General features: G+C 33.4%; 2 protein-coding genes across 2 annotated transcripts in view; both read right to left on the reverse strand.

Moving 5' to 3' along the window:
- Positions 1-1,679: 1,679 nt before the first annotated feature.
- Positions 1,680-2,182, reverse strand: LOC110039221. Its single transcript, XM_020744216.1, has one exon. The coding sequence runs from the start codon at positions 2,117-2,119 to the stop codon at positions 1,757-1,759; it is 363 nt and encodes a 120-aa protein (XP_020599875.1). The 5' UTR covers positions 2,120-2,182; the 3' UTR covers positions 1,680-1,756.
- A 7,668-nt stretch (positions 2,183-9,850) lies between these two features.
- Positions 9,851-14,973, reverse strand: part of LOC110035675 (heparan-alpha-glucosaminide N-acetyltransferase) — a 49,922-nt gene continuing 44,799 nt past the window's right edge. Inside the window, exons 9-13 of the mRNA XM_020739952.1 lie at positions 11,800-11,866; positions 11,626-11,707; positions 11,433-11,524; positions 10,471-10,614; positions 9,851-10,090 (exon numbers count right to left, since the gene is read on the reverse strand). Coding sequence (XP_020595611.1) covers positions 9,944-10,090; positions 10,471-10,614; positions 11,433-11,524; positions 11,626-11,707; positions 11,800-11,866 — 532 coding nt within the window. The 3' untranslated portion in view covers positions 9,851-9,943. The remainder of the gene's footprint in view (positions 10,091-10,470; positions 10,615-11,432; positions 11,525-11,625; positions 11,708-11,799; positions 11,867-14,973) is intronic.

Raw genomic sequence — 14,973 nt, forward strand, 5'->3', positions numbered from 1 at the left:
CATGTTTTTCTCTTACATAAGGCTAGCTATGGTCAAAAGCAAGCTCCAAGACAGTGGCCTGCAACCCTTTTGAATAATACAGAGCAGTTTGATTTTACATTCAGTGGTATTGATCCATCATCTCTTGTCTACAATCAAAATGCGATCACTATGTACATTTTGACCTATAAATATTATATCTTTCTCATCAGAAACAATACAGATACCATTGTTGCGTTGCTTCACAACCAACAGAAACAATTCAATGTGTAGAATCTTGGCCATATTTGTGGTTACTCGTCAATCAAGCTGCATTAAACTCTTATGGATTGCATCTAAATCAGTCAAAATATGTACTGTAAAGAACATTGTGAGTCCATTCAAAATCCAAGCTCTAATAAGTCTTCATTTTCTGATATAGACACTTTAGTTTGTTGCTAATTCAGAGGCAATTGATCACGGATAATAGCATAATCTTTGAAGCCGCAGCAGCAAGAAGAAGCTGCTGAATCGCAACAGGAAGAAGATATCTACAGTGGGAATCAACAGAAAACAGCCAACATAGAAAATGAAAAATAACTGGAAACAATGCACTTCAGGATTTTAGAGAAAAGAACAAGATACAATGACAAAATCACCACCTGAGAGCCACCTCAGGAAGCAGCCGCAAGAAAAGCAAAGCCAACCTTCTGGAACAGCCAGAAAACTATCCAAAATCTGCCTTCCGTATGCACAATAACCATATTCATAAAAGCTAGACTCTCCTAATTACAAGTATGTCATCTTAAAACATAAAGACACAAATAACAAACTAAAACACAAAAACCAAGATATAGACTGAAATAAAACTCTAGCTCCAACATCAATCATTTAGGCACTTTACATCATCTTACTATCTTGGTAAATCATTTATGTCAATTATGCATCAACCATGACCTCAACATTTATGGATGTTAAAAAGACTATTTAAATATATAAAAGGAACTATGCATATGGTTCAGCTATTCATTTAGGATTACTTATATTTAAAGCTTATTTAAATTCTACCTTTGCTAGTGATCAGCTGACTGAAAGTTTAAGGTTAGTTTTTTGTATCTTTCTTGAAAAGCGTCTAATCTGTTGGTATGTTAAAAGGCATTCTATGGTTGCTTTCTAGATTGTGATAATATATTGGCTAATTGAACCCTACCAAGAAAACATCAAATATTAACTTTTTGCTAATCCCGCATATTAAAAAAATGGCTAATTGAACCCTGCAAAAGAACAATGAACTCTTCACCTGGTAAGAGTTGAAACAAAATATCTTTCCAAAATCAGTTACTGGGCTTCAATTTGACTGAAAGCATGAAAAATGGAAGACTAAAATGCCAAAAAATAAATACAAGTCAGATGAAAAAATTGGGGTAAATTCATCTGCTGCAAACAATAAATACATAGTCAGCCAAAGCAGGACCTAATGGCCAAATCTTTTGGAAAAAAAAAAGGAGGGATGAGGAGGGGTGAGACACATCAACATTAGCCCAAAATTAGTTGACCAAAATCACTGTTCTTAATATATGTTCTAAAAAACTGGATCTATTTGTTTCATACTCACTCATAACGCATCCACCAATCCAAAAATTTCAAGAAAACCAATAATAAATTTAGCTAAATCATGCTATTAAACCAACCAGCAGAACTTAATAAAAACAAGGAAGATTTAAATACATACCACGGAATTCTTATGCATATACACATCTAACGCCTAAACTTTCAATTTTTACATGCAAAACAAAGGTCAGAACCAACCCTCCGATTCGAGATCGCTTCCACTGTCAATCGAATCAAACTCTAAAACGGGTGCCGCGTCGTAGTTAGGAAGCTGGAGTTCGGCACACTGAACGACCGCCGATACACGGGCCCGAACGCCAAGGAGGTTGGGATTTGCAACAACGCCGAAGGTGCGATAGTTTTGAAGGTAGCTTCCCTTGTCATCCCAGATCCTTTTCTCCTCACCCGCAGCGTCCGAAGAAGCGGCGGCGAGCGAGAGTAGCTCCTCCGGTATGGTGAATGTCGGCTTGAAGATGCCGGGCTTCTTCCTCGGTAGCCCTACCCTCACTTTCGGGCGAGATTTCTTGTACTTCCTCCGCGATCTCGCCATCGTTTGCCTCTGCAATGTCTGCTCGGATTATAGAGATTTCAACAGAGTTCGCGCCGCTCTAGGGTTATTTCACGGATGTAAGGTCAATCAATTTTTTTAAAAAAAAAATATACAAAAATTTAAATTGAGAACCACCAAAATATGTAGATCATTGTAGAGTAGATCAATCATCACATGCATCTCACGCATCTCTGCATGCTGCATGCAATGCCCGTATGCAATCATGCATCTCTGCATGCTGCATGCAATGCCCGTATGCAATAATTTTTCATTGACCGCAGAAAATAAATATTAATTGTTTTATATTTTATAATTTAAGCATATTTAACCTTGCTGCATTTATATACATTCCATACCACCCAATTTTTCATGTATCTATATATCTAACACCTACAAAGCTTTAATTTTATATTTATATCATTCAAATCTTTCATATCACATCATAATATTACCGCTATAATTTTTGAAAAAGTAAAAATATATATTTTTCATGCATAGTAGATGATTTGCTCGTAAAAATTGATATTTAAATGTTAAACACGTACATATATAAGAATTAAGTGATATATGTAAATCTTCCTTTTAATATTAATATGAATATGATACATTTTATACATCACACAATTCTTATACATTTAACACTTTACTTTAATATTTATATTTATAGGCTCAATGTTCTCAAATTTTTAACATCACATGAAAATATCATTATTACTAATTTCTTAAAAAGTGAAATATTCATTTTTATTCATAGGTTTGTAATGACAAAGTCTTTTAAATACATATTGTCATATATGCACATACTATTATAATTTCATGTGCACCAAGTGCACTTGAATGACAATTAAAAAGAATATAACATTTTTAAATATTTTTTAGCTAACAATTTTTAATTAAAATGATTAAAAGAATAATTTTCCTATAATTAATAATAAGAATATCATACCAATGAAAATTTTAATTATTTATTTTAAATTTATAAAAGAACACATAATTTTTTTCAACAGAAGCAAACAATTAAGACCTTACAAACAAAGCTTATAGAAATATTTAGTTCAAAAAATTCTTAATCCAAAAATTTAAATAAGTTTGCATGTATTACTTTGTGAAATGTAGATTAAAAAATATATATTACAATAATAAGAAAAATTATAAATAATTATTTTTAACAATAAAAAAAAAACATTTTTCAGCCATTTTGTTTAAATTTATTTTATTTAGTGTATTTCAAATTATTTTTTAATTTTAAAAATTTGACAATTTAATATAGACACTTGTATTATATTTATGATAAATTTTATGAATGATTAAGAAGAAGTTAAATAACTATGTTAACAATTAGAACATAGATTACAATCATAATGGAGACAATACATATAGCATAAATTCAAAAGGAAGATAAATTATATATATGACAAACACATGCTAATTTGAATAAGAAGTGATGATAATTACAAAAAGTAATATAACATAATAATTTTGTACTCAAAATTTTAAATTTTGGTGTTCCAAACTTAGATCCAAATATATGATTGCATGTAAAATTATATTTCATTCAATTTTTTTTCCTTTTAGATTGATACTTGCTTGGATGTCATATCATTGTATAAAAATTAAGCTAAAATAAATAGCTTTTATACTATTTACTTATAGAAGCTATTTTTTTTAAATACAAGCTCAAGCTATAATTTTAGTTCAGGTTATTGTAGAAGATAGTTAAATATTAATAAAATTTGTCAAAAATTGGAGCAAAATGTTGGATTGTCAAAATATTATTCTCTTATTATTATTATTATTATTATTATTATTATTTTACGTTGAATAGTGTACAAATAAATACAAAAATGCATTTTAAGTAAAATATAAATACATGCATATGGCTACTATAATTAACTAAATGATAAATTAATAAAAGAACAAAAATCAAAAGAATGATGAACATTAGATAGTGGATTGTTGAATTCAGATTTGTCCTGTGAATCACATGCAAGGAATAGAGCATAGGATGGTTGGATGAAACAACGAGAGAATGAGGGAGAGAGAGAAAGAGAGAAAGAGAGAGAGAGAGAGAGAGAGAGAGAGAGAGAGAGAGAATGCTAGAGTTTAGATAGGGAGAATCAATAGTCTTTTTTTATAGAAATAACCCGCTGTTTATAGGTTTTGGATGTATCTAGTATACAACTACATATTTGTCCTTATTTTAATAGGAGCGTTACAATATATTATGACACATTTTCATATTCATAACCAACTTTGACTCGTTTTTGAATTCATAACCTATTTTGGCTCCTTTTCATATTCATAACTGATTTTGACACCTTTTTATATTCATAACCTCTTGAATATGAGTATCTGATGACCCGTTAACCTTATTACTTGGTCGAATGAAAGTCTTCAGTCGGAAGACATTCAACCACTTGATCGAAAGGTCGTCGGTCGACCCTTTAGAGAGAAAATAATGTGAAGAGGCACTTCTGTTATCAGAATAAACTGGGTCGTTAAACAGAGGGTATATCACCTTAATCTGACGGGTACCCTTTTTTGGACGAGCCTTCTCAGAGGGTCAGAAATGTGTTTTTTGTGTGTGTGTGTGTGGGGGGGGGGGGGTTTTTTTTTTTTAAATTTTTTAAAAAATATAAGTTGATGATTACAGATGCCTCTTGTCTCACAGGCGGGAAAGGGTTACTAGATTTCTACTTTACAACGTCGACTGATGACGTATAGTAAGCGGTGGTTGACGGAGATGAGCGGTGGCTAACAACAGTCAATGACGGTCGGCGGTAGTTGACGGAGGTCAGCGATGATCGGCGGGGGTCAACGGGGGGTGGGGGGGGGGGGGGGGGGGTGGCCTTAGGCAAATTTTATGAGGAGCTCTGTAATCTACTGAAAGAGTTGGTCATGAATAACTATCCCTCAAATTAGTCTTCTTCTATCTCTTCGCTCAATTGTGCTTCCGTTCAGTCGACTCATAGTTCTAACCAAAAAAATTGATACTTGATATTTCCATTTTTTGACCATCTCAATGCACTGTCCTTTGTGATTTTCAGTGAGATCCATTAGATTTCCTTGAGATTTTACTAACGCATTTTCATGAACATATTTAGTTCTCCAATTTTCTTACTTTTTCAAAGCGATAATTGCGATAAGAATAAGATAATTAAATGCAAAAATTGATTGTATTGCATAATAAATACTTTTAATAATTAAATTTCCTAGATTTTTGTGACCGCAGTCCCTATAAATATGGCATGATTAACATTTCTCTATCACTTTTATCACAATTTCTAGCTTTTAAGTCGGTTATCAGCAGAAGATATCTTTATGGAGAGTGGTGAGAAGGCTTATGTGGAGGGGATGAATGAGTCAGCAATGATCTTTATGTGAGTTTTTAAATCTTATTTGTTCTTTTTTTTTTCTTAAGAAATCTTATTTGTTCTCTAATTTTCTCAAATAATGTGTTGATTTGATGTGAATTTTTTTTTTTTTCTTAAGAAATCTTATTTGTTCTTTAAATTTCTCAAATAATGTGTTGATTTGATGTGAATTTTTGGAGATCGAGGTACAGCTCTGGTACAACTCTGTGACGTTTCAACTTTTCTGAGTGCCTTATATATATATGAGTCTAGTGTAAAAAAAAATTATTGTGCTTTACAAATTCTTATTTCCCTTCCCTTCAGTCTTTTTTGCCTCTCCCCTTGGGTCGGTTCATTTCACTGATTTGCATGGCTTCCAAATACTCCTCTCAACTCTTTGGTTTCATGTCAGCGAATTAGAAGTTTTTCCTTTCGTCCTTTTATGTGGAGTTGCTTAAAGACAATTGCATGTATAATTTGAATATAACACTTAAGGTTGTGGGGCCGGAAGTTGGGGCAACTGATGATTTCAGCGAAGATCAGATTTTCTATAGAGAGCAGTTTTGATGGGAACTTCAACAACCCTTCTACCCCGAGATTTGATCGATCATGAACCATAATGGAGTAATCCCCATGAACTTCATCATTTTGTGCTATAATTGTTAGCTTCTATGTTTGTAAGTTAATATTCACCCTATCAATTATAAGAAAAAGTCTACCAAAATAATAGGGATCTTAGCATCTTCCTTCATATGTAACACAATGAACTCAACTGGGAAGATAAAATTTCCTAAATTCACTGGGATGTTTTCTATAACGCCCTTTAGAAAATTTAAAGAATGGTATGCTAATTGAAGGGTCACAATGGTAGATTAAAGCTCTCCTAATCCTAGTCTTTCAAACACTAAAAAAATCATTAGATTTTTGTTAGCTCCGGAGTTACATAACGTCCTTCCAATAAATTGGCCTCCTATAATGCATGAAATGATAAATCTAACCAGATATTTCAATTTTTTTGAGAGATTTATTTGAATTATAGCAATATAGTTTTTAATTAATGCTTAAATTTTGAAATTTGAAAATTTATATTTCTTATTCAAAACCTCCTTAAAAAATTTTCTATGATTGGACATTTGTTCAAGTATTTTAGTAAATAGAATGTTAATAATGGGCTTATTAAATATTTCTAAATATTTAAAGTATTGTCGGTCTAATTTTTTTTTAATCAACCTCTTAGAAAATGTGGTGGTGGTCACTTATTTTATATATGAGGTGATGAAAGTGTTTTTCCAAAGTTTGGGATAAGTTTTTATATAAATCTATTAGGCTTAGACTCGGGCTCCTCTATTCAAGTTTTTCCATTCTAGGCTTCTCAAGTACCTTCCCACTCATAACTTTTATGGCATTGTAGTGCTCCACATACTGGTCTTTTGGATTCACCTTTGTATTGTTATGTAACTTCCTTTTGGTCTCTGGCTCAATGAGTTAATTGTTTGCCAAAGTTTTGTTCTGAATTTTCTAATAGTCGCATCATGGGTTTGTATTTGAATCCCCATGTTCAATACTACTTCTTCCAATGATAGTTTTTTTTTCCTTAAATTATGAATTAAAAGTGAATCTAGGAGGGTAGGTAAGTCTTGAGTTGCCACTACCTTGATTATTCCAATTACCTACAGAGTTGGATTGGTTATACTCCATTTTAGGTTTTTTTCTTGTGGTTATTGTTATTCCGGTCAGGGAAAGAAGCATCAACGTCTCATTCTAAAGGTCAATAGAACCCTAAAGAGTTCAACTATCCTATAGATTTATGTTCAGTTGAAATTAATCTTCTATTCCAGATCTTCAATGCTCATCTCTGTCAAACAAAGTTAGCACATCCTAGGACGACGATCCACTCCTTGTCTTGAGTAATCCTGCAAAACTGAGTTAGCAAAAAAAATAATGTTTATTTTTGTTTGTTGAGTTTTAAATTTTTAGACAACCTAGTCAAGATGTCTATGGCTCCATCGTCCCAGGGTTGTTAGATACATTGATCTACTTAGTATGAAAGGTGGTTAAACAAGTTCTAAAAATTCTTGTCAACAACTGCAGATTGCATCGTCCAAGAAATCTTCGTCATGGCTCCATCATCCCAGGGTTGTTAGATACATTGATCTACTTAGTCTGAAAGGTGGTTAAACAAGTTCTAAAGATTCTTGTTAACAACTGCAGATTGCATCGTCCAAGAAATCTTCGTAGACCAAAGCATGTTGAGTTAAAGTTGCGTTCAGTGGTCTTTGATCATTAAGGTTTCATTTAAGTTTTAATGTTTTGAAAATTTCTAGTTTATTTTTAAAATTTAAAAATTTAAATTTGATAATTATACGCTTTTAAGTAGACCACTTTGTTTATAAGTAGAGTCATAAGTCCGATCTTGACCCATCTAATCCTTCTCCTAACAATGACTAGAGTTGACAACCCTCATCTTGATCAGTAATTCTCATCCTAAGAAGGCATGGAGTTGACAAGACTAAGCTTCCATCTTATCCAATATGATCCTCTTTCTGATAAGAATCATAGTCAACAAGACTAAGTCCTTACTAAGTCAATCCAATCCTCATTTTTGTAAAGAATATAGTTGACAGGATTGATTCCTTGGCAATATTCAAATGATATGGCCTAATTAAATAATAAATATAAATAGTTTAAGTATTTCAAATACAACATTGATGATGGTCATGTTGAATGTAAATATCAATCAAATGGGTCTATCCATAAAAATAAAATTTTAAATTATAAAGATTAACAAAAGTTTAAAAGAAAATTTATCATCCAAATATAAAGAGAAAATATCAGCAACCCTCCACACTAGTTTGTAGATAGTGATAAATTTATGATTAACCAAACCTCATAAAAGTCATTGTCATGTTAAATACACTAGAGTTGTCTAAAATTGACTAGACATGCAAACTCAACCCTTGCTCAACCAAAAAAAATTGGATTTGAGTTGCCAGAATAATTTTGCAGTCGAGCTCAATTTAAGAATACTAATTTGTTTAAATTTTTTTTTGTCAAGCTTGGGTTAACCCACAAACCTTGAATTGCCAAAAAATTACCCACTAATGCTAATTTGACTAAGACATGTCAACCTGAAATTAACCCAAAATTAACTCAAATTATACCTAAACTTGACCTGAACAACTGCTATGTCTAATGTTAAATGGTATATATAAGTCGGGTTCAGGTCAGCTGGCTAAAAGTTGGTCTGGTTTGAGCTAGACTTTTTGATCTATTTAATATTTGATTTAGGTTCAGTGTTAGCTATTTCAAGTCGAGTTAATTTCATTTCAAACTTGAATTTGATCTGCAACTCCAATTTGACACATTAAAAGTATTATTATGTTACCACTCAAAATAATCTCTTGTTAGTATAGATGTGGCATTTGTCCTCTATTCAAGTGACTTGACCAATCGACACCACAAATGAATTAATTATGATCAGAGCCCTTGGGTCAAGTGATATGGTCAAACAAGCCCACTATACTATAATCAAGGCTATAACATGTATGTCATCTAATAACTTTACTTAATTTGAGTAGTGAATTATAAGATATATCTGATCAAAAAATAACTCTATAAACTAAGATCAAACTTAAATTCATCCTCTTAAACAAAATTCCAACTTAGGTAGGTCATCAAAGTTTTTGTGGATGAAATAATCTATGACTGCTAACAAGGATTCTCGGATTTGGTTGACTACCTCACCTAATTAAATATGTTAGGATTTATGACAACCTGGGAAGAATGAAGCATGAGATCTTAATAGGGTTATCATAATTCTCCCACAAATGTGCTCTAAGCTCATAATAATATTTTTCATAATCTAAAATTAAATCTACTACTATTATTATATGAAAAGTCTAAATACTTGATTTCTAATGATTAATCTTAATAAAAAAAATATTATATTATTATCATTAGGGATAATTAACTTTAGGAGCTTGGGCTTATTAGAAACTTCAAATCCCAAATCTTAGAAGTCATCATAAATTCAGTTATCCATGTCTTAAAAATTAGACCTTAACTCTCACGTAAAACTCTCATCATTCTTTTGAATAAGGCCCATCATACTTTTGAATAAGGCCGTGGCACAGATTTTCAAGGCCCACATCGCCTGTCGACCTAGAACCCAGTATTTTCGTTTCTAGAGCCTATTCATCTTTATTTTTAATAATTAAATAAGCCTCAGTTTAGTTAACATATTAAATTAATCATTATCACATAAAAATACTTCATATTGAATTCGACTAATTCGATTACAAATATACTTCAATATACCTAAAATAATTTGAAGATTTACATGCATACCACCCAATTCTTATGTATTTACATATCAAACACCTACACTTCATCTTTTACATCACAAATCGCAGAATAAATGGGCATCAAATAACTGCAAACTAATTTAAGTTTGAGCCAACACGACCAGATATTATAGCTTCCAATAAATCCTGAAACGGTGTAGAATGCCAGAGACAAGCGCCCAGAATAGGATTTGAGCGAAGATAACATAGAGGAGAATGCCCGCCCTTCTTGAATGCCAGACATTGATAAATATGTGCTTCTTAATCCAATAAACCTATACGCAAAAATTTGCATTTCTCAGTGTAATGTGATTGGGAAAAGTGATCCATGTTTTGCTGATATAAAACACATGCATACCACCGAGTTCCGACGTATTTACATATCTAACACCTAAATTTTACTTTTTATATTTATATCACCGAAGACTTTCGTATCATGTCAAATATATCACAATTTTAACTTTAACAAGTGGAATGCACTTTTTCATGCATTGGGACAGTGGTATATATGTAAAAATTGAAGTTTAGGTGTCAGGTATGTAAATACATAGGAATTAAGTGGTAATGTGAGTAAATCTTCTTATAAAATAAAGAATAAATCTTATTTTAACTAAAAATGCTATAAGTATCATTTTTAAATAGAAGATGTAATTACCAGAGTGTTGTTTGGGCTCTCATAATACCACCCATTGAGGAAGCCTTCAAAGATGCCTTCTGCAGCCATGACAAAGACTAGCATGGCATTCATGCCAATCCACTCCAATGGCATAAAGATTGTGCGTAGATGTAAAATGTCAACCTGAGATAAACAAAAGAGGAAACAAGTAATTTCCTTAATGCTGGTTCTCTCCAAAGAAATAAGTTAGGAAAATGATATTAAAAAAGGTTAAAAATTACACTTTCCGTTTTCATGATTCTCCAATGGAATGAAGAGTTTACAACTGGGAATGGTTTAGTTTATAAGAAAAATAGATTCTAGTTTGCTAAAAATATAATAAATATTGAATCAAAGAACTCTCTATCCTCTTAAATGAGACTTATGACAAGACAGCCAAGCATGCGGATACGAACACACCAGATTAACTCGTAATTACCGTAAGAGAAGCTGGACGGATGCCATGGACCGGTTGTGCAAGTTGATTAACCATAAAATGGAAATGACATGCCTTGGACCAAATGCACCAAAAATAAAATTATACCCACCGACTATTTGCAGGGAATCAAAAAGATTCCATATTACGTAAATGACCAATGTAGTCCCAGGAATTTTTAAATAGGAAACAAAATAGTGCCCCGGCAGGCTCTTGCAGTACCCCATTAAAAAATCATTTTGGTTTGTATTTAAATATTCTGGGGACTAAATTGACCTTTTGTGAAGTCTGCATCATGTTGTCCTCTTAAAAATAGTTGGGGAGCTATATTGGTTCTCTATTGTTGCTTATTCAGCCTTATAAATTCCATACAAGTTTAGAGAACCTGTCTTCTAATAACCATCAGCAGACTTGACATTATCACATACAGTGGTGAACCCGGGAAGGGCCTGATGTGGCTCTCAGCCTCCTCAGATTTGAGAGAAAACAAATGTAAACCGATATTAAACAGTTAGAAAGACATTACCAATATATAAAATACAGAAAACACAATTCCAGCTGCTCCAGCCGTAGTGCAAACATAACTAAAGCTATACAGTTGTTTGTTGAGCGGAATGGCTGCAAAAGATGTGTGATATTAGCAAGCCAACAGAGTTCAAGTAAGAAATTGGACTGTTTGCAATATAATTGTATGTCAAACGACTAGTTCTGTATCTTACCATGCACAAAATGCAGCAAAATTCCAAGAATGAGAAGCCCAAAACCAATCAAAACCCAATGCTTTAACCTATCCAGGTGGCTCTGTTAAGAAAGGAGAGAGAACAATGCAAGAAATTACTATAAAGTCTCTTTTAGCTTAGAGAAACAATTTAAAGTTTGATTTTAAAGCAGACCTTCATATGCAGAAGCACCTGCCCGTAATGTACTCCAATGATGGTGCTTAGAATAGAAGAGATTGAGCTGAACAAAATATCAAAAGGTTGAAGTTATACACTAGAAAAGGATATAATCATCCGCTTCTAAGAAGCATGATAATATCCAATATGAAGAAAAAAGTATCATGACTGAAAAATAGTTGTTCACAATAACAGGACATATGCAATAAACTATCAGACGTTTAAATTGTCTTAAAAAAATAGTTTCTGATGTTGTATTGTCGTTCTTTTTAAACATCCCGCGGTCCATACCGTCTTTTAATTTGAACAAATGGGTTGTTGTACTAACAAAGTTGTCTTAAGTTATCTAGATTAAATTTTGTCCCATTGAAAAAAGGACTATATTGCCTTAGGTCGTAGCTTATCCATGAAAACTGAAGCCTTTTTGTAGAGATAAACAGAAGAAATATTATGTGATCCTGACATTCCATTAATAAAACCAGGAAAATAAATAAAGAGAACGTGACAATTTGCTAACGTATAATGTATATGGTTCCTTTTGTGCACAATATTAGAGTATGGTTCCTTTTGTGCACAATATTAATAAACCCGATTGTCTGGCACTCAAGTATTGCCGAGTCCTTTGAAACTAATCAAACCAAACTAATGTCTCTTGATTTCAATATAGTTTTGATTCTGATGTCTCAGCTTTTGCGTAGAAGAGGATGCATAATGCATAATACTTGGAGTAAATATGAAAACCAATCATCAAAATCGTATTTCAGTAACTAAACAAGAGTTGTTCAAGAATCAAGATGTAAGTTCATGATGAAAGACACCATTACATTGTAAAGAGTGCTTTGAACTGAATCATCTAAGCAGAGATAGCACAACATCACCCACTGTTATTTTCTGCAAAGTGTTGACATGCTCTAGCGGCACCGGACAATGGAAACTGCCTCACAACATGAACACAAAATTGATTCAGGAGGTTCTCTTAAAAAGCTTCATAAAATTTCAAAAGCTTTCATAGGTCCAAAATACTTATAAGATGCTTGAAGAATATTCCATAAGAGGCCACAAAATTTATGCTTCAATTCATTAGGTGGGGTCAGTTCATGCATGATAGGGTGCCAAATCTGAAGGGCCATGGAACAAAAATTGAGAAAAGATTATGGTACATATCAGATTTATAACGACAATCCATTGCCGTTATTACTTCTTATTAGCTTTTATTCCCTCAATATGTATTTCCTATTTGCTTTATTATATTTTACTTCTTTCCTATTTGCTTTATTTGGTTTTATTTCTTTCCTTTATTATGTTTATTGTAATCGGGTTTAAATACCCCTCATTCTATCAATAATATGTGCTGCTCTATTCCAAATCCTTCCAGAAGATTATAGAAAATGATCGCATTTTCCAATTCTTGACTGGCTTTAACAAAGATGTTGACGAAGTCTAGGGTCATATTCTTGTTTGGGATCCTTTTCCTTTCACTCGAGCAACTTTCACCTAGATTCGTTGGGAAGAAAGCCAGAGATTTGTCATGCTCTGCACTTCTACTCCTTCAACCGAATCGTCCGCCTTGATCTTAAAAAGTGCTCAGTCCTCATCCATGCCATCTCAGACCGGTCACCCCACTCGCGGCTACTGTCACAAACCTAACCACACTCGGGACAAGTGTTGGAAACTTCACGGTAAGCCAGCAGAAAAATTTTCAGCCAAATCCTCTGCTACCAAAGGTCTACCGACGATGTCCAAGCCTACCACGACTCAACCGACTCCTATCCGAAACATTCCAGAATCATCTGAATCCATGAAGAATCAGATGGAGCAATTGATTAAACTTTTGGAGTCAATCAAATCACTGCATATCCATCAACCTCCCACGGTCGACAATGTACTCTTCCTATGTCTCACATGATTTATTCCCCCCTTAGCCCGTGGATTATTGATTCAACGACCACAAATCACATGACTAGATGTTCACCAACTTTCTCGGTTTACTATCCATGCTCTGGGAAAGATATAGTTAGAATTGTCGATGACACTTGTAGTTCTATTGCTGGTAAAGAGTTGGTTGTACTGACGACCGACCCAACTCTAGAGCAGTTTTACATGTTCCCCTATTACCATGTAACTTATTATATATCAGTAAGTTGACAAACAATATCGACTGCGTTGCTAATTTCTCTTCTGATGGTTATGTTTTTCAGGATCGTCGTTCAGGAATGATTGGAACTGCTAAGAGGGTAGGTAGACTCTACTATTTCCAATTGAAGAGCACGGAGAGTGAAGACACGCCACTCAGGAGTTGCAACTTATCTCAAGTCATTGAATGTCTCATTATATTGTTGCATTGTCGTTTGGGTATCCTAGTTTTCAATATTTAAAAAATATGTTTTCTAATAAAAATCTTTCTAATTCAATTGTATCATCGGGTCCATTATCCAACCCACACTTATAGATCCTCTACTCCTTTTTCCCTCATCCACAATTATATATGAGAACCCACTCGCATATGAGAACCCACCCGCACTCTCAGTTACACCAATAAACGGTGGTTCCTGACCTTAATTAATGACCAAACTCGAATGACGTGATTCTATATTTTAAAAGATAAATAAGAGGTTGTCACCTTCTAAAATTTCTACACCTTTGTTTTAGCTCAATGCAAAACTTCTATTCAGGTCCTTCGAACTGACAATGGTCGCGAGTTTAACTCTATTTTGGGTGAATTCTTGGTAAGTAAGGGCATCCTTCACCATAGTTCGTGTACGGACACTCAACAAAATGGGGTAGTCGAGAGAAAAAAACGCCACCTCCTCGACGTTGCTCGCTCCTTTATGTTTCAATCCAATATCCCGAAATGGTTTTAGAACGATTCCATTATGAATTTCACCTATTTCATAAATAAAGTCCCCTCTAAAATTCACAGTTTTGAACCCCCTTAGTCGTCATGATGTCATGCTTCCTTACAAATTGAGTCTTCTCCACATTAAATCCCAAGATTATTGAGTGCATGACCTTTGTTCGAAACACTGCCCCACTCGGAGTAAACTTGATCCCAGATTCATAAAATATATCTTCCTTGGGAACACCGTATCAGTATCTTGATACTACCACCAACAAAATCTATGTTAGTGTTGATGTCTCCTTTAAATGTGTTCTCTATTTTTCTAACTCAGC

This window comes from Phalaenopsis equestris, unplaced genomic scaffold, assembly GCF_001263595.1.
Source record: "Phalaenopsis equestris unplaced genomic scaffold, ASM126359v1 Scaffold000002, whole genome shotgun sequence".
NCBI lineage: Eukaryota > Viridiplantae > Streptophyta > Magnoliopsida > Asparagales > Orchidaceae > Phalaenopsis > Phalaenopsis equestris.